The sequence below is a fragment of the Marmota flaviventris genome, chromosome 14 (assembly GCF_047511675.1).
Source record: "Marmota flaviventris isolate mMarFla1 chromosome 14, mMarFla1.hap1, whole genome shotgun sequence".
NCBI classification, from domain to species: Eukaryota; Metazoa; Chordata; class Mammalia; order Rodentia; family Sciuridae; genus Marmota; species Marmota flaviventris.
In genome coordinates, this window is record NC_092511.1 from 44,287,365 (window position 1) to 44,310,750 (window position 23,386).

Sequence of the window (23,386 nt, forward strand, 5' to 3'; positions counted from 1 at the left end):
ATTTTTGTAGGTTGGACTGTAGAAGTCATTCTGAATCTTTTCCCTGAGGGTTGGGAGGTTACAGAACCAATTACAGTTGAGTTAAGCTGTCATTGCTCACAAATAATAGCCACTGTCTGGCTGACTATTAGCAAATGGTTCCTTGAATTAAAATGCTTGTGCCAGAGCATCACAGAACCATTTCAAAGCCAGTCATTGAGTGTGCACATGCTCATTGTAGGCTTACAATCATGTTTTCCTTGCATGGTGATAGAATCTTGATATTTAGTTTTTCTAACTCTTGTTTATAGGTGCTTGACAATGCTATTGAAACAGAAAAAATGATTGAAAAATATGAATCACTTGCCTCAGACCTTCTGGAGTGGATTGAACAAACCATCATTATTCTGAACAATCGCAAATTTGCCAATTCACTGGTTGGGGTTCAACAACAGCTTCAGGCATTCAACACTTACCGCACCGTGGAGAAACCACCCAAGTAAGATGCATATTGTCATGTATTACCATTAACATGGCAGGAGAGATTATAGCATCCAGTAGACCCCCATTTTCTGACTTCTGTGATCTCATCTCTTAACTGAGTACCTCTCAAATGCCCTTTCTCCCTTTCATTTGCTTCTGTGTTGCTGAGATTTATTGTAAATCATGCCTTCCCCTTGAGCCCTGTCTAGTAGAAATGTGCCCTTGACATACAGAATATGTGAGAATCTTAAGAGCTGATACAGGTCCTCAGTCCCTACTCCAAAACCCTTCTGCCAAATGTCTTTTAAAACACCATATTTTGGGGGTTTTAGAAAAGTAGCACTGTGTATATGTTGTGTAGTATAAAACCTAAGGTGTATCTGAGAGAGTAACCTATAGTTAGCCTACTAAATCTGTAACACAATATATAAACATTAGTATCATGTTAAATAAAGGAGGATAGTCAGTGGCAACATGCCTTTAATCCCAGCAGTTTAGGAGGCTGAGGCAGGAGGATCATAAGTTCAAAGCTAGCCTCAGCAAAAGCAAGGCACTAAGCAACTCAGTGAGATCCTGTCTCTAAATAAAATTCAAAATAGGGCTGGGGATGTGGTACAGTAGTCGAGAGCCCCTGAGTTCAATCCCCAGGACCCCCCCTGCAAAAAAAAAAAAAAAATCCAGTAAATCATTTCATATCCTTTCACATCATAACAGTTTTGACTTTTCATATATATAAAGTTCACAATTTTCAAGTAAGGATTGTGAATTTTATCTCTTGTTTACTCTAGTTCTGAAGTCATTCACTTTTCTGTAAACTCTGTTGTAAATTTCTGGGACCCATTGAAAATATTTGGAAGACATATAAAATAATCCTAGTTAAGTGCATTCACTGGGCTCTCTGAATCAAATAAGTCCACTGTGCAGGACTTAATCTTGATTGATATGATTAATAAAAGAGTACAGTATGCCCTTGATACCTTCAAATATAAATCCCAGCAACAGCAAGCAACCACAAAACAAAAGAAAGAACAAAACCTCCACAGTTTGGCATATTCCAAGGTTTGTAAGGACCAACAGCTAACCCAGTCCACTGCGGTCTAACACACATTTCACATAAATCAGACCAGAGAGAAATAGCTTTTAAAATTGTGTGACTGTGTGAAATGTGTTTTTCCTTTAGTAACAAATGAATTTTCCCTCTTGAAAGAACAAATTCACTGAATCATGTTAATCGCTATTTTTTCTGTGCTTAGATTTACTGAGAAGGGGAACTTGGAAGTGCTGCTTTTCACTATTCAGAGCAAGATGCGGGCCAACAATCAGAAGGTCTACATGCCCCGAGAGGGGAAGCTCATCTCTGATATCAATAAGGTAAAACATCCATTCAGTCCCTTGTTGGCCTGAGCTCTTACAAGCTTCAGGTTCTGTCTTTTAGTCTTGGTGTCTTAGTGGGCAGGAGAATAGAAGGGTCTCTTGCTGCCTGCTGAACTGATGAATGCCAGGTGTGGCAGAGGGTCCAGTGATTATTTGTTGTAGGCCCATCTATTGGAGTTTTAGGGGCAGTGTCAGATTTTATCAAACCAGCCTTAGTCTAGGCCACTTACTTTGTTACTCAGAAGTTTATCCCTCATTTGTCTGAAGCAATCAACTCAAACATCTTCACATTATACAAAGGAGAACTTAAAACTTTATTTCATGTATTTGAACCTAGAGGTTGTGGGCTTGAGATGTTGGCTCCTTCCATCAGAGAGGCAGATAAACAGTTTTCTATTATTGTGCATACAGTTATGTCTGCAGTTATAGAATTTCACAGTGGGAAATTAGAAAACTCCAAAACTCTACTTAGTTGTACACACTTAAATTTCTTTGGAATGTTTGGATCTTTTTTATTTTTTTTTAATGTGAATAAGACACATTATAGAGATGAATTTAATGTGGACAATGGGTCAGGATTTTGAAACAAATATTCAGACTTAGGAATTTTTTTAAAGTAGCACAAGATGGAGTAAATGAGTGATTCATAACACGATTTTGTTCTGAGAAAAATAATTTATCTTTTTTATGTGATCAGAGCTATTTAAGATAATTACTTTGTTTCCTTTTTAAAAAATAAGAGATTTGTAATTTAATTGTATTCACCCCATATCTGTACTGTTTCATATTCCAAGTACAATACAGGATCTTTAAGTTTCCTTAGGGGCAAGTGTCCCAGGAGGCTACACCAAGAGAGAAGTAATTTTTTTCTCAAGGCTTAAGAGTCTGTTAGGGTGAGAATGATAATTTCCCTTTCAAGTTCTTGGGTCATTTTAAGAAATACTAGCTGTTGGCTGTAGACCAAAAAAAAAAAAAATGTCTTGAACATTGCAGGAAACCATTCTTTTTTTCAATTCTCCAGGCCTGGGAAAGACTGGAAAAAGCGGAACATGAAAGAGAACTGGCACTGCGCAACGAGCTCATAAGACAGGAGAAACTGGAACAGCTAGCCCGCAGATTTGACCGCAAGGCAGCTATGAGGGAGACTTGGCTGAGCGAAAACCAGCGTCTGGTGTCTCAGGTTCTGCTCTCAATGTTATTAACAAAACCATTCCTGGGATAGTCTAGAAATGTTGACTGTCTCCAGAGGTCCAGGACTGTAGGACAGCTGCTCATTGGCTCTCAAGTATTAGGAAGTGACCATCTAGCCATCTTGCTCACTTCCCATGAAGAAGATGTTTATAATTTCCAATATACTTTCCTTTTCTATTTATCTAACTCATCATAGAAACAGCTCACAGGGTTTGTTTAAAGCTGATGTGTGTGTGTGTGTGTGTGTGCGCGCGCGCGTGCGTGCGTGCGTGCGTGCGTGCTTGTGCGCGCGCCAGCCATTCACATTTACACGAAAGGTTTTTAAATGCCCCCCTTTTCTTCAGTCTGACCAACCAGCTTCAAGGCAGTAAAGTGAGGCTGGTCATTAAATAAATAAAAGTGGCTTTCATTTTCTTGGTTTGACATAAACTACCACCTGCTCTAGTCTCTTATGTTAGGTGGTAAGTATGAGCTGGAACCTCTTTCAAAAGAGAAGTTGTTGATTGGTTTTGGAGAGGCATCTGAGCTCTGGCAGGGAGTTTTAAGATACCTAAAGAGGACAGAAAGCATTGGGAGACTAAGGATTTGACTCTGTTCTGTTTCTTTTGTTGTTGTTTGGATGACTTATTTGTGTTTCTTTTCATTCCATTTCTCTGTAGGACAACTTTGGATTTGACCTTCCTGCAGTTGAGGCTGCCACAAAAAAGCACGAGGCCATTGAGACAGACATTGCCGCATATGAGGAGCGTGTGCAGGCTGTGGTGGCTGTGGCCAGGGAGCTCGAGGCAGAGAACTACCATGATATCAAGCGCATCACAGCAAGGAAGGACAATGTCATCCGGCTCTGGGAATACCTGCTGGAACTGCTCAAGGCCCGGAGACAGCGTCTCGAGATGAACCTGGGACTACAGAAGATATTCCAGGAAATGCTCTACATTATGGACTGGATGGATGAGATGAAGGTAACACTTGACTGAAAGCCAGTGAGATTAGAGCCAAAAAGATGAAGCATGTCTTTCTTTTGTTGGAACCACCCACTAGTCCCTCATATGCTTGTATCTTATATCTATTGTTCACTCTGTAAAGCCAGAGTGGGCCACACTACCCATGGGTAGATGATCAGTTCACAAGTTAAATGAGATGGGGGTATGAAACCATTGTCACAAAAACCACCTAGTGGTCTGTTACTGTGACTTACATATATTCCAGTGTTAAGAATCAATCAAGTTGTCATTTAATTCTTAAGTTGAACTAGCTTTCAGTCCCATTGATTTTTTTTCTATGCATGAATGATAACTGCTTTGGGGAGGTAATGTGGGCACAGTTTGGACAGAATATGGGCCAGGAAGCTGGAGTTCAGATTGTGAATGCTGGAGTTGCCCAGTCTCTTTTGTACTTCCTTTGTCTATGAGTGGAGCTCGTTCTTACTGTGTACCTCATCTGGTAAAGTAGGAGTGTGGTAATATATATACAGGTTGTAAGATGGGACTGGATGGTTGTGCTGATCAGCTTTTCTTCTCTGTGACCAAAGTACTTGACAATAACAACTTACAGGAGGAAAGGTTTATTTTGGTTCACAGTTTCAGTCCATGGTCAGCCAGCTCCATTACTCTGGGCCTAAGATAAGACAGAATATCGTGGTGGAAGGGCTTTCACTTAGGAAAGCTGCTGGCTTCATAGCAGCCAGGAAGCCAAGAGAAGGGGTGAGTGCAAGGGACCAGGGAAGTGGGGGACAGGCCAGGGAGAAGATAAGCTCTTCCAGGGCACACCCCCAGTGACCTACTTATTCCAACTACCTCCCAGTAGTCCCTCCAGCTGTCAGTAGAGTAATCACTGAGTCAGAGCCCTCAGGATCCATTCATTGCCTAAAAGCCCCACTTCACAGCATTAAGGACCATGCTTTCAACACGGAGCTTTTAGGGGGCTTTCCAGATTAAAACCATAACTGTGGTAATGACTATTAATGCTGATTTGTATGTCTCCTTCCATTAGTGACAAATCTAAGCAGAGAGTTCCAAGCTTTCCTCTACCCATTTAAGAGACCTGCCATTGTGCCAAAGTCTCATGGCTTACTAGTGTCCTCTGCTTCAAGCCACGGAATGCTCATCCACGTCAAGCAGTTCTCCACCAGGGAGGCGTTTACCCTTGTAGACAGACTAAAAGGAGAGCAGTTTTTAAAAAGTCCTGTGAAGCCTCCTTTTTCAGCACACTGTCTTCCCAAACTTGACCTTATGCAGGAGATTGCCACCTAGAATGTCATCCCTCATCTCTTGCTTGCCTCTTGCACTGTTCTGGCAGAGGGGCAAGGTCACCTGATACCATCAGTTTTCCCCCACCTATTATCCCAGATTTATAATGTTCTCCTCTCAGATATGGTCTATCTTGACCTCTTAAAATAGAAATGTTCATAAAATGTAGCAAAAGAGGTGCTACATAAATCACAATGCATATCATAATTTCAGGTTGTGTCAGACTTCCTCAGAAATGTAAAGTAGAAATACCATCTGGAGAGAGGATGAGAATATATAGGATAAGTGAAGGAAAGTACTTTGGCTGATTGATGGAAGAAACAAAATTAAATGCTAGAGGGTTTAAATTTAAGCCCCAGACCTTCTTTGGGATCTACCAAACATGATAGCCACCTGAGCCCACTCTTCTTATTTGGTTAAAGATGTGACTTGTTAACTTTTCTGCTAGATTCTTCTCTCACTGATTGTATGAGTATCATGGAGACATATCAGTAAGCTCTTCGGGTAGGAGACTCATTTACTCAAGGGGTCAACAACTTTTATAAGAGATTTCTTTAAACTCTGATGTGAACAAATCTGTTACCTTTATCTTTTCCTTCTTTTTTTAAATATATTTTTTTTTAGTTTTGATGTACACAGCTCCTTCCTTCCTTCCTTCCTTTTTGTGTGGTGCTGAGGATCAAACTAGTGCCTCATACACGTGAGGCAAGTGCTCTGCCACTGAGCCATAATCCCAGCCCTGTCTTTTCCTTCTTGAGTAGTATTGGTGTAGCACTGTCTCTCTTGAAGTCTCAGTTTACATTTTAGAATCCTCCGTACAGGTCCCCACCCGTCTCTCTGTCTGTGCCTCGTGTGGGTCTGGCCTCTTTTCTTCCAAGGTAGATGGAAGAAAAGATTGGCTTATTATGTCTTATTATCTCTCTCTTGATGCTAGCTTTTGGGTTCACTGTGCTTGAGCTTGGTTTGTTCACCATCATCTTCCCCTAAATTTGGGGGTCCATGGCGAGCCAAAGGGAAACTATGACTTGGTTTTGCTGGCTCTCTGCTTGCCAAAGATGATGTGATGCTGAAGTCAGGGTTGTTAATAATTTCTTCTCTGTTGCCTCTTGTGCCTAGGTGCTATTATTGTCTCAAGACTATGGCAAACATTTGCTTGGTGTGGAAGACCTGTTACAGAAACATGCTCTAGTTGAAGCTGACATTGGAATCCAGGCAGAGCGTGTGAGAGGCGTCAATGCCTCCGCCCAGAAGTTTGCAACAGATGGGGAAGGTAAGAATGGACCTGTCCACACATCTCCTAGATACCAGAGACCTGTATTTATAGGAGTACATAAGTTGTATATGGCAATGGAACTTTGAAGTTACCCTACTATTGTAGGTTCTTGGTGGGTTTGTTCTCATCTTGTCATGAGGTGCAGTGCAGTGACCTTCTGAGTGCTTTAACTCTGTCTCATTTTTCTGAATTAAGTATTTTTTCCTTAAATACTCAAATGTTGCTTGGTTTTGAGTGGCTTGACATTTGGCAATGAAATTGCCAGACCACACAAAGTACCGATGTGCACCAACAACCTGGTGTGACTGCCCCCATAGTGCCTGATTTCACACCTGGTCACATCTTCTGTTTAAAGGATGTTTAGAAAGATTTGCCTTTGCTGCTTTTATGTTTCTAGAAAAAACTAAGTGCTACTGCCTTCTTTCATATGTTTCATATGCTTTCTTATACATAAATGGTCAGTTTGTCCACAGTTGGGTCAAAAGAACAATGTGTATCATTGTCCACACTCTTGTTCCAGTCAAGCACCCAGAAGGGGCTCCATTGCTTACTCACACAGTCCTGCCCTTAGCATTGAACTGGTAATCAACAGTTAAAACATGGGGCATAGCTTACTGCCTGAAAATGAGCAGAAACCCAGGGTAAGCTATCAAACACCCATATTCCTTCCTTGGTGTGAAACAGGCTACAAGCCCTGTGACCCCCAGGTGATCCGAGACCGTGTGGCCCACATGGAATTCTGCTATCAAGAGCTTTGCCAGCTGGCGGCTGAGCGTCGGGCCCGTCTCGAAGAGTCCCGTCGCCTCTGGAAGTTCTTCTGGGAAATGGCAGAAGAAGAAGGCTGGATACGAGAAAAGGAGAAGATTCTGTCGTCTGACGATTACGGGAAGGACCTTACCAGTGTTATGCGCCTGCTCAGCAAGCACCGGGCATTTGAGGATGAGATGAGTGGCCGTAGTGGCCACTTTGAGCAGGCTATCAAGGAAGGTGAAGACATGATCACAGAGGAGCATTTTGGATCAGAAAAGATCCGTGAAAGGATCACTTACATTCGGGAGCAGTGGGCCAACCTGGAACAGCTCTCAGCCATTCGGAAGAAGCGCCTGGAAGAGGCCTCGCTGCTGCACCAGTTCCAGGCAGATGCTGATGACATCGATGCCTGGATGCTGGACATCCTCAAAATTGTCTCCAGCAGCGACGTGGGCCATGATGAGTACTCCACACAGTCTTTGGTCAAAAAACACAAGGATGTGGCAGAAGAGATCACCAACTACAGGCCCACCATTGACTCGCTGCACGAGCAAGCCAGTGCCCTCCCACAGGAGCATGCCGAATCTCCAGATGTGAGGGGCAGGCTGTCAGGCATTGAGGAGCGGTACAAGGAGGTGGCAGAGCTGACAAGATTGAGGAAGCAGGCACTGCAAGATACCCTGGCCCTGTACAAGATGTTCAGCGAGGCTGACGCCTGTGAGCTCTGGATTGATGAGAAGGAGCAATGGCTCAACAACATGCAGATCCCAGAGAAGCTGGAAGACCTAGAGGTCATCCAACACAGGTGAGCGGGGTCGCTGCCTGGGTGCAGGGGGTGCTGGCATACTCCCTTGTGACCTCTAGTAGTCATGGAGTTGACCATTCTATTGAATCGCATTTTCAGATTTGAGAGCCTAGAACCAGAAATGAACAACCAGGCCTCCCGGGTTGCCGTGGTGAACCAGATTGCACGCCAGCTGATGCACAGTGGCCACCCCAGTGAGAAGGAGATCAAAGCCCAGCAGGACAAGCTCAACACGAGGTGAGCAAGCGTCCAGCAGTGGGCCAGTGTTTGGAGTTAGGGAGGGTGAGGTCACTGGTTGAGCTTCACTGTCAGGAACTTCTTGCACAGGGTCATCACCATCACAGCAGTGATGTCATGACATTGGCATCTGACATGTCCTCATCCAAGAAGTGATTCTCGGGTGGGTTGATATCATTTTAGGCAGGAGGATAAGTGAAGTCAGCCTGGCACCTGCCCCTCCCCACATAGAGGTCAGGACTTGGGTTTGGATTGCACCTAGTGTGGTGTAAGGCAGCATAGTGGTACTTGTGCTGTCTGTACCTCATTAAATGATTTCTGGAATAAGATTCTCATGAAATTTGCCATGAAAGTCCTGATTGTCAGAATAGACTTTGTTCTGGTCTTTCTGTTGACTCAACGTGTTTGAGTAGGTTATAGTGGACTGCTGGCCATGGTTCTGAAGGTTGGCATGTGCCTTTGGGTTTGGGAAATGTCCCTTAGGAACATTTTGAGATGTTTAGAATGTGTACAGCAGATCTGAATTAAGGGACTCTGTGGGACAGATGTGTTGTAACTGCTAGTATTGGAGCTTGTTGCACATCTCTTTGTGTCAAGCTTTTTGCAGATTAATATTGTATCCCAGAACCACTTCCATCGTATTTGGTGTCCATTTACTGAGTACCATGATTTTCCAAAAAGCAGGTAGTCAAAGTGAAAGTAAAGGGGAAAACATGGAACTCTTATCTAGCACTGGTCATTTCAGTATCTAGCCACCAATCAATTCAGTCTCCTTTTTTCATGCTACTTTCTAATGTCCCTGTACTCACAGGTGGAGTCAGTTCAGAGAACTAGTGGACAGGAAGAAGGATGCTCTTCTCTCTGCCTTAAGCATCCAGAACTACCACCTTGAGTGCAATGAAACTAAATCCTGGATTCGGGAAAAGACCAAAGTTATTGAGTCTACCCAGGACCTGGGCAACGACCTGGCTGGCGTCATGGCCTTGCAGCGCAAGCTGACTGGCATGGAGCGGGATCTGGTGGCCATTGAGGCAAAGCTGAGCGACCTACAGAAGGAAGCAGAGAAGCTAGAATCCGAGCACCCTGACCAGGCTCAGGCCATCCTGTCCCGGCTGGCTGAGATCAGCGATGTGTGGGAGGAGATGAAGACCACCCTGAAGAACAGAGAGGCCTCCCTGGGAGAGGCTAGTAAGCTGCAACAGTTCCTGCGGGACTTGGACGACTTCCAGTCCTGGCTCTCCAGGACGCAGACGGCCATTGCCTCGGAGGACATGCCCAACACCCTGACAGAGGCAGAGAAGCTTCTCACGCAGCATGAAAACATCAAAAATGAAATTGACAACTACGAAGAGGACTACCAGAAGATGAGGGACATGGGTGAGATGGTCACCCAGGGTCAGACGGATGCCCAGTACATGTTTCTCCGGCAGCGGCTACAGGCCTTGGACACTGGATGGAATGAGCTCCACAAAATGTGGGAGAACAGGCAGAATCTCCTCTCTCAGTCACATGCCTATCAGCAGTTCCTTAGGGACACGAAGCAAGCTGAAGCCTTTCTTAACAACCAGGTAACAATCACCATAGCCTCTGCTTCTGTCCTATTAGGGCAGGTCCTGGCTGCCCTCTGAAACCTTTTGGCAGGGCATCTGGTTTAAGCCACACCTGTATGAAATTAGATAGCTAATTTAGAGATAGATTTTCCCTGACTAGAAAATATTATGAGATTGAAATCCATCCCAGTGTATAGTACAGGATTTAAGATTTCTGAAGGACGCTGTCTTTCCTTGTTAAGTATGGTTCCATTTCAGGTACAGTTGAGATCTCTTAGGGTATGTCCTCAAAGTATCTCATTGAATTGGTAGCATTCTGCAAAGTGTTAGTGTAATTTAAAGAGTTCAGTGAGGCTTGTTTTATTTTTCATTTTTTTTTTTTAACTGAAGGGCTCTTTCTTAATCTAGAAGAATCAAGGACTTCACCCAAGGACACAAGACAGCGATTAGAGAATGAAAAACAGTACTGAGGATGGTCACCAGTATCAGGGCTGTAGATCTCTCTTCCAAGAGAGAATAAAGAGAATGCTGCAGTTGCCTCGATGAGTTGAGGACCCTGATTGCTAGCTCAGGGAGCTTTGGTTACTTTCCTTACTTTGGGGGGAAAATAAATGTAGCACATTGAACCACCTAGGGAATTTGGTCACTTATGGTATACCACTGGGATTTTTTGCCTCCCAACATTTAGTTTTATTTGACTCGGTAGATTATTGCATTTAAGTCCAATGAAGCAAGAGCTGTGCAATGTGGTACATGGAAATTTGGAACATAGGAAGAAGAGGTCTTTCATTAATATGTCATCCTGCCATGATTTTTTTTTCTCTTTTAAAATAAGGAGTATGTTTTGGCTCATACTGAAATGCCCACCACCCTGGAAGGCGCTGAAGCAGCTATTAAAAAACAAGAGGACTTCATGACCACCATGGATGCCAATGAGGAGAAGATCAATGCTGTTGTGGAGACGGGCCGGAGGCTGGTGAGCGATGGGAACATCAACTCAGATCGCATCCAGGAGAAAGTGGACTCTATTGATGACAGGTACAGTTTTCTGAGATTCTAAAGGGAATCTTACATCATGGGACTCCTGAGCTATGGATCAGTGGCCAAAAGTCTTTGGGCTGTGGATATAAGTTTCCCAGTGGGCAGAATATAGCCACCTAGCAAAATTTCATCTACCCATACAGCACATGGCTGCCTCTGAATGTGGTTCTTCTAAAACACATACAGGTGTCTACAAAGATAAGCCTAAGAAGCCAAGCTAATCTCAGCCAAAAGTCTGACAGAGCTATAGTGTAGAGTCATGGTCAGGTTAAGTCATGCTCTTCAAGAGCTGACACACTGCTTGTTACCCGACGAGAACCAGACTTTTCCCAGCATAGGCCACAGTCACCTTTATCCATGCAAGATTTGTCTGATGCCAGTCAGGAGAAAGGAAGTGAGGGTGAGGTTTGCTTGTGCTGAGTATCTGGCAGGGCCACAGAGGAACATTATCTCGCGTTCCTTAAAATGGGTTTGGATAATGGTGTAATAGGATCTTTTTCATGATGAGAGAAGAGGCCATTCTCTTTGGTCAGGACATCTCTAGGATTGGGTGCTCTTTTTTCATTTGCATTATTATTTTCTTTTCTGAAAGATTTCCTCCCTGTCTAAAAAGCCAGTTTACTCCATTTGACCCCTGTTTGTCTAATCCTAACTCTCACCCTACCCAAATCAAAATTTGGATGTATTACTACAGGCTGGTTCTAAGCCATCCAGTTCAGTCCTAGACTGGCCCATTTGGATTAGTCACTCTCCTGTGTTCCAGCCAACCCTCTTGTCCCAGTTTAGGCCAGATTCAAGGGTTTATTTGAGACTGACATCAAGACTTCTGTGGCTTTGGTGTTCAGTTCAGGAGGGAAAAGTGTTCTCTTGCTTACCACATCTGAAAGGGTCTCCTAGGACTCTGGGCCATGTCATCTTAAAATAAGATGTGAGGAAGAAAGGCAAGTCCCATACATTTTGAGCTCCTAGAATTAGTATTTCTGGTCTCTGTACCAATTGAGAACCTAAGCCTTACATTTTAAGAGTGACTATAGAATAAGACATAACTTTTATTAATTATAATTGTATTTTTTTGTTTTAAAACAGCTACAATAAATAAAGCAATTCCTCCACCAAAGCCTTCCTCTTGTTTTTGTTTTGTTTTGTTTGTTTGTTTGTTTGTTTTGTGGTGCTGGGGATTGAACCCAGGGCCTTGTGCATGCGAGGCAAGCACCCTATTAACTGAGCTATATACCCAGCCCCAAAGCCTTCTTAAAGGAGTGTAAGAAGCTAGAATTGAGCTATTCTTAACCTAGAAAAAGACAGTTTTACTTAATGTTAATTCCGTCATTGTTTTATAAATGTGGTACCTCTTGTTTCCTCACTGATAGATGCACACAGTTGGTTTCCTCAAGCCAGGGCTAGCCTTTAGACACATACATTCAGACAGAAGTGCAACTGCTGTGCTACTTCCTGGGTTTATTTATGTGTCCCCCAGTGCTGCAGCTGCACGGGCATATTGGGAACAGGTGGGGCTGTCAAGACCTGTGGCTCCTGGGTTCAAGAGAGCATTAGCAGTCTTCCCTTGTGGCTTACCCTTACTTTTGCCCTTGACTGAGAGCCTAGGCTCCTGGAGTTCCAGAACTTCCTTAGGACTTCTCAATTTAAAAAAAAAAAAAAAGGAAAGAGGATCCTGTATTATCGATAAACATGAGAAAGATGCAAGTAGAGGGGCTTTCCATTGATTTTCCCTCTATAACTATAATTTCTTACCTTAACTGAATTCTAGTTTTCATTTTAATATCCACAGAGGCCTCAAGATTCGAACTAACCTTAGAGGATTTTTGTCTATTACAAAAAAATACAAAGATGTGAGTTCCAGGTGTTGTAGGTGCATAGTCCGACTAAATATCCTAAATGACCTTAGAGCTAATTCTCTTATCCAGAAACAGTCTGATGCTGTAGTAAAGTTGTTCTTATAGGTATAAAGTGATTATAATGTGTTCATATTCAGGAAATCCCAGCAGTTATAGAGTTAGTTTGTTGAGCAAAGTACCACAACAAAGACTGGCCCTAACATACGTGGGTGGGGCACACGTGGTCTTCAGAGTGTCTAAGACTGGGTGGAAACCATCCTGCTCCCCAACAGCCTGCCTGTAAACTGGAAAAGGATCCTCTTAGCTAAATGGAAAATTTCAGCCACAGTACAGTCCTAGTAGAGCCAAGACTTATATCCAGCTTCATAAAGCACAGTCTTATCTTAAAAGGGAAAAAATGCCCACAATTACCAAACTATTTGACTCTGGCATCTGAGATTCTTTACTCTTCAGAGAAAGCTGAGTTATACACAGCATCTGCTTTGTGCTTCATGTCATAAGGGAGCTCTAAGTTTTGTTATGGGGGCAGGAAGTGAGAAATGGAAATAAAGCCAGAGAACCTTGCTCTGAGAGCACTCTTAGGACTATGGAAACTACAGCCATGTTTTAGAAGGTCCTTCTTGGATCCTCCTGGTAATGGAATCCATGACCCAACTTTGAGAGGTCTTCCTTCCCATGAGGGCCATCATTTGCTGCTGGGAACTTGTTCAGCCACACTCACTTCTTTCCAGTGTTACTCCGAGATAGCCACAGCAACAGCCTCAGCTGCCTTCATTGCTGTTTGACCTCTCAGAACACACCATGCAAAGGCCATCAGCACACCTGACGCTGGATTAGTGTCATTTGGACTCTTTAAGTTACCAGCCTCCTTTTTACCTTTTTAATAGTCTGTTTGCTGGGGTTTTTTGTTGTAGTTGTTTTGTTTTTAATTCTTTTTTAGTTGTAGGTGGAGAACAATACCTTTATTTTATTTATTCATTTTGTGTGGTGCTGAGGATCAAACCTAGTGTCTCATACATGTAAGGCAGCACTCTACCACTGAGCCATAATCCCAGCCCCTATAGTCCTGGTCTTATAAGAGAAAAATTCCTGAGCAGAGAAATCTGCTGAGCATGTGTGAGACTTGAATGTATATCTGAGAAATACATTCAGATTCTGTCTAGTTGTATTTCTCCCTTAAGGAATGTTTTAAACAGAGTCTGAAGTTGTTTTTGTTTCCATTATTTCCACGAGTGTCAAGGGTTCATGTCCTGTGGGAATGCCAGTGTTTTGTGAGTCTTCCTTGCCACTGTAGTACTTATGTGAGTTGTCATGCCAAAGGAAATGGAATCTCTTATTCAAGGCCTTTGACTTAAAAATCAAAAGTGGGACTCCTGCATTTGGTCACTAGCTCCAACACAGATTACCTCCCTTCTGAAGATTTGCTTTATTTGCTTAAACTCCCCCAGAGAGGCAGTAAATTTAAAAAATCTAACAAGTGTCTAAAATTTTGAGGGGGAACTACTACCCTTAATCTATGCCTTGGAGTTTTACAGCATATGGTATATACATGTTCTTTTCAGTTAGCATTATTATAATAAGTATTTTTCCATGCTTGCATTTTCTATAAAGGGCATGGGCATGTTAAGATTACCTTTCCTAAAGCTATGGTACCCCTTTCAACTTACACAAAAGGGATTTTTGTGTGTGTGTATCTAACATATACATGACCATTTATAATACTCCTGCAGTTCTGCAGCCGCTAGCAACTGCAGAACACATAGCAGGAGACTTTTTCTTCTGGTTCACCCAGCAGTTGATGACTGCAGTGCCACTACTGTTATTTGTTTCATCAGCACTTGCCAAGGGCCTGTATGACACTTGGCACTACTATATTTTCTTCTCCTGGGAAGACATCTTCAAAGTCAGCAGGATGTGTTCCCTGAGGGGCTCTTCCTTGCTCCTGCCTTAGGGGCTATTGGGATGGGGATGGTCCTTACCCGCCAGACACATGCAGCAAGCAACTGATTTGACAATCAGAATGAAAAGCCAAATGTCCCTCCCTGTTTGTACTATTCCTTTTTTCCCCCCGTCAATACCCTGCATGTAAACTGGCACTCTTGGGCAGGTTACGTGGGAATGCCAGGCGAGCATTTTGGTGGCAGTGCTTCTTGATCCTTGGGGTCAGACAGCTGCCCCCCGCCATTAGGGTCTCAGTCTTTGCGCCTGCATTCTTGTTGCTGTTCTTCACAGTTTGGGGGATCTATGCCACTTGTGCTTAAAGGAATTTGCCAGCAAGTGTAGTATTCAGACTGGGGAGAAAGCGTCTCCTTTCCCTTATTGTTCATTGAGTTTAGCAGCCTCCAAATCTTACAGGTCTTTTGTCAAAAGGTTTTGTGCTTTAACTTCTTTAAACCATAGTTACCCTAATCCATTAAAAGTGGGGTTGAGGAAATATATAATCTCACAGGTCTAAAAAAATTTCATTCCTGTTTTTTTAAATTATTATTATTTTTGTTAAAAGTTTTCTCAAAATGGAAATCTGTCAGGAAACATTTGTTACAAGCCAATTTCATGATTATATATATTTTCTTAACCTTGTTTGTGTCATCCAGGCAGGAGTTTCTTGAAGATGAGTTTCAGATTCTCCCACAGTGACTGTAATGGGAACTTGTGCACATTGCATGCTCAAATTTTTTTTTTCCCTAGTAGTGGATTAGAAAGCACCAAATTAATGCAGATCATTGGCCTTTGGTATAGCTTGGAGAGATGTTGGTCTCTCTTACACCATGACTTACTCTTTGGAAGAATGCTAAACTCTCTTTTCATCTTGCCTCCACATACTTGAGAACCGTAAACAAACTCTTTTCAGCATATATAGAAACCCTGGAAAGAAACTGGCTTATAGATTCTGTATTTCTTTTTAAAAGATTATTTTTGTTATTATTTTAACAGACATAGGAAGAATCGTGAGGCAGCCAGTGAACTCCTGATGAGATTAAAGGACAACAGGGATCTTCAGAAATTCCTGCAAGATTGTCAAGAGGTATGTTGATTTTTAGTCTCTCCTTTCCAGGTGTTCAATAGCCAACCAACGTTTAATCAAAATCTCCTTGATGAATGAGGCTAGAAATTCCTATCACCCGTTTGATTTGTAGGTGGAAAGATATGGCACTCTAGTTTCCAAACTATAAACTATCTGTAGGATGATGTGTAGAGGAACTAGATTTTTGTAATCTAGAATATTATAGGACTACTTTGCCCATTACAGTAGCCACCAGTCATATGTGGCTCTTTTAATCAAAATTAAGAACATACTTCCATCAGCTATAATTCAAGTGCTTAGTTGTCAAATGTGATCAGTGGCTACTATATCAGACCACATAGACATGGAGTCTTAACCATCATTGTTGAAGGTTTTATTGGACAGTGACGTAACCTGAAAGCATTTCATGTGTAGGTGTTAACTCTTTAAAGCAAGGTGTACATTTAAATGGTATGGAGGAAAAAACTGATGGGAACTGAAGTTGTCTTCCAAGTAAAAAGCAAAGATTTAAAAGCTACAAATTAGATTTCTTACTGGATTTGTGTTCCTAAAGTATTCATCTTTTAGACTCCTTAGATATGTGTCTAACATACCAAGAGGAGTAATCCTGATTTCCATCACCAAGTTTTAACATGTGATATTACTCTGATGATTCTCCTACTATTTTATGCTCCCATGATACATGCCTAAACAAACTTTGAAAACTAAAGTTGGCCAGAAAAATGTAGTCTCTCTGCAGGCTGGTTGGAGAAAAGCATCTAGCTGACTCCACAGGTGTGAGCTCATGAGCACATCATGCTTATCTGTCAGCTAAAGAACAACAGTAAACAGTTCTCTCTGGTTTACTAGACTAAATACCCTTTAAGGGTATTTAGCATAAGGAACATCGACATGAAAAGACCTTGAGGATAAAGGGGTGGGAGCAAGATCAGGACATGTGCTGAGAATATAGCTCACAATACTTTGCATGCAAATGTGTGTTTGTGTGCTGAAAGAAATACAGCTCTAATGATGGCTATGTTAGATCTTTTGTGATAGAAGTCATCCTTTATGTCCATTGAAGTGCTAATTGTAATATGCTATAACTGCTAAACCTTAAGAAGGAAAGTTCCTAAACTATGTAGCTTAGGATCTGTCAGCTTATCCACCACATTTCTGGGGGATTTAACTGGAGTAGGTAGGCTCAAGACAGGAGTTCTTCTCGATGCCATGTGAGCACGAATAGTGCATGTGAATAGCATGCTCACTTAAGGAAACACTTATGTCCCACGATGGCCTAGAGGAGAGCAGTGGAATCAGAGGTGAGCTATGGCGCATGCCTGGTGTGCTCAGTGAGCTCCAGTGAGCCCTTCACATGGAGGGAGACAGAGGGACAGGGCACTTTGCAGACTGGCTGAGCAGTGCCCTCCACAGATTGCCATTCCCTGTATCACCCTGATTTTTCTCTTGAAGCACCGTCAGTGATGCATTTTAACCTACGAGCTGCCACTTAGAGGCCATGTTCCTTTGGAGGAGGAGAGATCAGTGGGATCCTTGTTTCTGCTTTGAAATGCAAGTTAGTAAGATGAAATTCATTCGCCTAACTGTGCTAAAACCCAGGCTGAAGATAATACCCAAGAATGAGTAGATGAAACCTGTTTGTATTTGAAATTTCCAGTCTTCCATTTCCCACCCACATAGGTTACAGATTCATAAATAGAAATATGTGGGAAAAGTTAGCAGATAAAGTGATAATTCTTCCCAGTGCAATCATGGGAAATGGTCAGTATTGTTTCTACTTGGTGTCAGTTAGGATCTTTGGTTACAAAAGTTCACTCCTTAACACTCTCCTCTGCAGAATTCCAGTGATGATAACTATGGGGTGTGCCTGGGGGCACTGAGTCCTGCCTGGCTTCTTCCCAAAGTATGCCAGAAAGTCTGGGCTGTGCTTTTTTGTGTCTGGGAGCTAATTTACAGATCTCCTGTGGTCTGCCCGTCTCTTCATGAGCCTCCTTAAAATTCAATACAACCCTGATATCTGCTGGTAATGTGGGGTGTCCTGTGCCAGCATATAAAGTCTGAAGTGAGCTGTGAAAAGTGCATGTTATGCTGCACTAAGCACCAGTTGGCCCTTCAGTGGAGGGAGTCAGTTGGATGAGGTAGTTGCAGGCTCAGCTTTGGGAACTTCAAAACCCTTGGTAGAGAAATATCAAAGCGGTGATATATGTTACTCCAACTAAACTTTCCATCATTCATCCTCAATAAAACATGTCCTTTTTGAGCCAGAATCTCTGAGAGTGGAGTTTGTATAGATAGGCCCTACATTTGAAAACCTATCTATTATGCTGACATAAGTTATTTGACATAGCACCCAGAGGTCAGATTTTAATGACATTCCTGGCTGTTGGTGTTGTTTGAGATCCTGGGAATTCAGAGGTTTGACTCTTCCTCCTGGGTGCCTTGGCTGGAAGAGGCATGGATTGTGAGGTCTGTACTTGTTGCCCCCCCATGAACACCGTCTGAATAGGGGCAGCTGTTGCATTTGTGCTGCAGTGAGAATGAGTAGGGACCCATGCCTTTGTTCCCATTTACAGATGGGGATGCAAAGAGCAACTTAATTTTGTAGTGTTATTTTAGTGAGATGTCCTTAAAAAAAAAATGGATGACTGATTTACAAGGTTATTGCTTTCTTATTTTATTCTCTCACACCATGAGCACCTCCTGTTTTCTGAAACTGATGATTTTGGGGGAGGAGAGCATACCTAGATGTGTCTGGCACAGAGATGTGAGTGCAGTGCTTTATTTTTGGCTTAAATCAATGATTAATGCATTTTTCTTATATCTTTTTCCAATCTGCACAGTTTTGTTTTGCTTTTTTCCCCTGCAGAGAATGAGTATATTCTTAAATGACCTTTGTAAATGTCCACAAATACTGACTGTGGCTCTGGATCCCGAGGGCTGATGAAGGGCTGATGAACTGGCAAGTTCCATAGACCCATTGCATTGTGCTGTATCGCACGATGTTTTATCTGTAGGATGATGTGTTCAGCAAAGAGCAGATTTATTTATAAGCCTCTGGTTTTATGTAGTGCGCACGCGCTCGCTCTCCCTCCCTCCCTCTCTTAATCTCTCTTGGGTAGGTGGTTGTGAATAGCGAAAATATGTGAATGTTCTTAGCACTTTGAATAAATAAATGCCTTCTATTATGTGAAATCTCTCTGTGTTATTCCTTTTATCCTTTTTCCATCTTAGATTGAATGACCATGGTATTTCAGATTTTAGCCACTAACATAACTGGCAAACAGGTAATTAAAGTGAGAAATTTAGTGTCTTTGTTGTGTGACAGATCGATGATCTGATTACAGAGGACTTTGTGAGGTTTACTAGTTTTTCCTTCAATAGAATGACATCAGAGGTCTCGCTTCCTTTTACTTTGAACCTTGCCCCCTGCAGTTCTCCTTCAAGGTGAATAGCCTGAGAAAGGTAGGGCCAGTGCCTGAGTTTACCCACTGTCACTGGCCAGGAGGGTTCCCTATGGCCAGCCTTGCCCTCCATGACATTTCTAAAGAATAGACCTTCTGGTATTGCAGTGAATTTATGGGGAAGTCTTTCCCAGCAGTGGCCAGACTGAGAACAAGTGGCCTTGAGCATGTTGATTCCATAAGGGTTTCTGTTGGTTTTATGCATCATTTGTAGACCTTGGGAGGTAAATGAAGATGTTCATGTATAAACAATGTAATAGTTACTGGCGTAAAAGTGGGCTTCTCACAGTCTCCCAGGAGAAGGGACATGGTTCTGAAAACACTTACTGCTTATCTGAGTGACTCCATGTTTCTTTGTGATCTCCTGCCTGATAAAACAAAATAGGGAGAGTATTCCCTAAACTGAGGCTCTGAATGGGGTAGAAGTCAGGGCTCTGTCCTGGTCATTTGTCAGCAGGCAATAAGGAGCAGGGACTGAATCGGCAGCAGGAGATGTGAATTGGAGCCTGGTATCTTTAAACCTCCTAAGAATACCCTTCAGTTTGCTAGTGGCTGACGGCTTTGCATGGATTTCAAAGGCTCTATTCCAAGTTGACATGCTGGTTCTCAGAATCAAGTCCTTTGGAGTGTTCTTTGTCTGAATAAAAGTTCTTTAGTGAACTAAAGGCTATAGAAGAGGTGAAGGTGACTCAGATATGAAGGAAACGGGGCATCACTATTACCTTAGCCCTACAGTGAGCAAGTCCCTCATGTTTTTTGGCATTTCCACACATGCACTGATGAAGCAGGGTGGGTGGGTAAATAGTAGGCTAGTGTTTTGTTTTTAGTTCTCATAGAAAGAACTGAAAGAATGAGATGGCCAAATGAAATAAAAGACAGTCAATCATGACGAATATGGTATAGCTGATACAGGTATTCAGAAGAGAAAAAAGGCTGTGATTCAGAGTGGTTAGAGCAGAATTGTAAACCCAAGCCTTTGGGGGAAAGCTTGTTGCCAGACAATTTGAAAGCCAGCTCAGGGGGTTTATACTTCTGGATTTAATGTTAGATGGACAGTTTAGAACAGGTACAAATGCCTGATAATGATGCCTGTCATAACAGATAGGAGGTGTAATGTTGAATATTTGATTGGCTGTTGACATGGAAAAATGCAATATGCACACTATGCCAGAAACACAACCCTGTCCAGGCAGCAAAGAAGGCTGATGCCTATGATTACGGTCTCTGAAACCTTCTTGATGTTTTCCCTAGCTGTCCCTCTGGATCAATGAAAAGATGCTTACAGCCCAGGACATGTCCTATGATGAAGCCAGGAATCTGCACAGTAAATGGCTAAAACATCAAGCCTTCATGGCAGAACTTGCATCCAACAAAGAATGGCTTGACAAGATTGAGAAGGTAAGTTAAGCCATTTCCACATTGTGGCTGTGGTGAGAAGAATAATTGGGAGGAAGCACACTCCATTTCATTTAGAACCTTTTCCAGCATATTTGAGTTCTAACTGATCATTTACAAGTTATGCAGCATGTGGCAGTCCCTCTTACACTTGAGGGGGAAAAACAGCCAGGTGGTACAAAATGCTTGATTTCTCCTCTAGCAAATACTAGGCATTTGATCTCTATTGTGCATCTCATCTGCTGCTGATGATGAACCCCTGTGCAGTACCCATTGTCTTGATCATTTTGTTGTTTTGTACTGTGACTAGTTATCAGGTACAGTTGCATGGAATTTTCCCTATTTTGCTTCTGTAACTACTAAAAATCAGGCACTGTGTTAATTGCCACAGTGGATATTTTCTGCATAGGGAGATTCTGTGTGTCTTAACTGAGCAGTGTGAGTTTCCCATCTTCCTTTCTCTCCCTTCAAACTTTTATACTGTGTCATTCTCTTTTTAGGCTTAAAATAATGTGTGTGGTATTTTGAGCATGGAGTAGAGGGGATTGAGTCTTAAGTTATTAACATTAAATGTCTTATCAGCACAGTTGAAATTATTTCAGCATGCACTACATGTTGCTCAGCTCCCACAAAACCTATGTGGTATGTGGAAGAAGCCATTGTTGATTTTATTGAGCAGTAATTTCATGTGGAAAGACAGGATGAGTGTGTGTATGAGTGTTGAATGAATGGGTAGATCAAGGATCACGTGTCTCTTTGGTTTGTTTTTCACAGTGACATTTACTCTCTAGCTAACTATATTTATTTATAACCATGCTGGTTTGTGTTTTCCAGGAAGGAATGCAGCTCATATCAGAAAAGCCTGAGACTGAAGCTGTGGTGAAGGAGAAACTCACTGGTTTACATAAAATGTGGGAAGTCCTTGAATCCACCACTCAGACCAAGGCCCAGCGGCTCTTTGATGCAAACAAGGCTGAACTTTTCACCCAGAGCTGTGCAGATCTAGATAAATGGCTTCACGGCCTGGAGAGTCAGATTCAATCTGATGACTATGGCAAAGACCTTACCAGCGTCAATATCCTGCTGAAAAAACAACAGGCAAGTGGATAAGGAAGCCACATACCTAGGCCTGCAACTGTTTTACAGTCTTGTTCTTATCATTCTTACTTGCCCTCCCTGTTTTCAGCCTTCTGCTACTAGGTTGAAGGGATTTTTATACCAGCAGTGCTTGCTCTAATAGCATTCTGGGGAGTTTCCAGAATCAATAGAAATGACACAGTGTTGGTAGAAGTGCTAGGTGTCTATACATGGGAACACTCTTTTAAAAATCTTCTTATTTGATTGATGTTGTCTACATTTAATAGTTGAGCAAATATTCAGTTCATTCTGAATATTATGTGAATGAAAATAACCATATTTTCATTCTTTGCTGGATAATATCTGAATATATGACAGTTTTTGTTCAAGGTACTTTATAGGTAATAAAACAAATCTCAAGTTTTTTACATTACAATAGAAGGCTCTGAGGACAAATGAATTTACCTTAAATTAACGGGAAAAAGTTGCATTGAGGTTGAGAAAGCAGTTAGTGGCAAGATCTTCCACTGGCTTCTCTGACTGGCTTTACAGCATGTATGAGTTCTGGGCCCAGCAGTTTCATTTAAAATAGATAAATGAACAGTCACAAGATAATTGTGGCCAACTACTGAGGCTGGCTTTTTCATCCAGAGTAGTATTCAGCCTTTTGCTAAGTGGTTGATTAATTGACCCTTCGATAACTGCATAAAGGGATTTTTTTTTCCAAAGGTAGCTTTTAGTCATAGCTATTTATCTCCTTGGCCTCTGGAGGCTTTGGGGGCCAGGGATTTCAGTCCATTCCTAGGCGTGGATCCCTTGTCTCTAAACTGTCCATATATCGGTGTCATAGTTCCTGAGCCAGATACCTCTGCTTTCACTTTTGCCCATTTTCTTTGTTTAAGTCAACAATTAGTATGTGTCAGTTTTCTGATTAGAGAAATGAAGGAAGATAATATTATCTTTCCATTTACGTAAACTGGAACCTCAAGACATTTGGTCCTTTCTGATGGTGAAACTATCCTTTTCCATAATTAATTTCATCTCCCCTGTCTTTCCTTCCCCAAATTCCTAAATAAATTTAAACATTACTATAAGCTTTAAAGTCCTAGGCAGGGATATTCTGAACATTATCTGAGAAGTTGGAGTGTGAGTTGGTCATTTAATCGATATATGAACCATTTCTTAGGTTTTCCACTATGTAAGTTTATATTTTTCAATATTCCACTTGGACCAGTGCCCCAAACAAACATTTCATAGGAGGACCAGCTGTGTTTCTCCTGGCTCTGATGTGAAGGTCTCTCTGTCTTAAACACTCAGATGCTGGAAAATCAGATGGAGGTGCGGAAGAAGGAGATTGAGGAGCTCCAGAGCCAAGCCCAGGCACTGAGTCAGGAGGGGAAAAGCACCGATGAGGTGGACAGCAAGCGTCTCACTGTACAGACCAAGTTTATGGAGCTGCTGGAACCCTTGAACGAAAGGAAGCATAACCTGCTGGCCTCCAAAGAGATCCATCAGTTCAACCGGGATGTGGAGGATGAGATCGTGAGTAGACCCTCGCTGCACTAGAGGCTTCTCCACAAACAGCCTTGTTTGTCCCAAAGCCCATCTTCTCACTCCTCTTTGGTGCTTACCTTGGGCCA

The 23,386-nt window shown here is 42.3% G+C and overlaps 1 protein-coding gene across 2 annotated transcripts in view; it reads left to right on the forward strand.

Annotated features, from left to right (window-relative positions):
- Window positions 1-23,386, forward strand: part of Sptbn1 (spectrin beta, non-erythrocytic 1) — a 197,519-nt gene that overhangs the window by 150,003 nt on the left and 24,130 nt on the right. For both annotated transcript variants that reach the window (XM_027934304.2, XM_071601570.1), the window contains exons 9-21: window positions 291-478; window positions 1,716-1,833; window positions 2,858-3,016; window positions 3,687-3,989; window positions 6,393-6,546; window positions 7,234-8,104; window positions 8,204-8,341; window positions 9,153-9,909; window positions 10,727-10,929; window positions 15,723-15,813; window positions 20,526-20,672; window positions 21,504-21,767; window positions 23,064-23,288. In XM_027934304.2, the coding sequence (XP_027790105.1) occupies window positions 291-478; window positions 1,716-1,833; window positions 2,858-3,016; window positions 3,687-3,989; window positions 6,393-6,546; window positions 7,234-8,104; window positions 8,204-8,341; window positions 9,153-9,909; window positions 10,727-10,929; window positions 15,723-15,813; window positions 20,526-20,672; window positions 21,504-21,767; window positions 23,064-23,288 (3,618 nt within the window). The remainder of the gene's footprint in view (window positions 1-290; window positions 479-1,715; window positions 1,834-2,857; window positions 3,017-3,686; window positions 3,990-6,392; window positions 6,547-7,233; window positions 8,105-8,203; window positions 8,342-9,152; window positions 9,910-10,726; window positions 10,930-15,722; window positions 15,814-20,525; window positions 20,673-21,503; window positions 21,768-23,063; window positions 23,289-23,386) is intronic.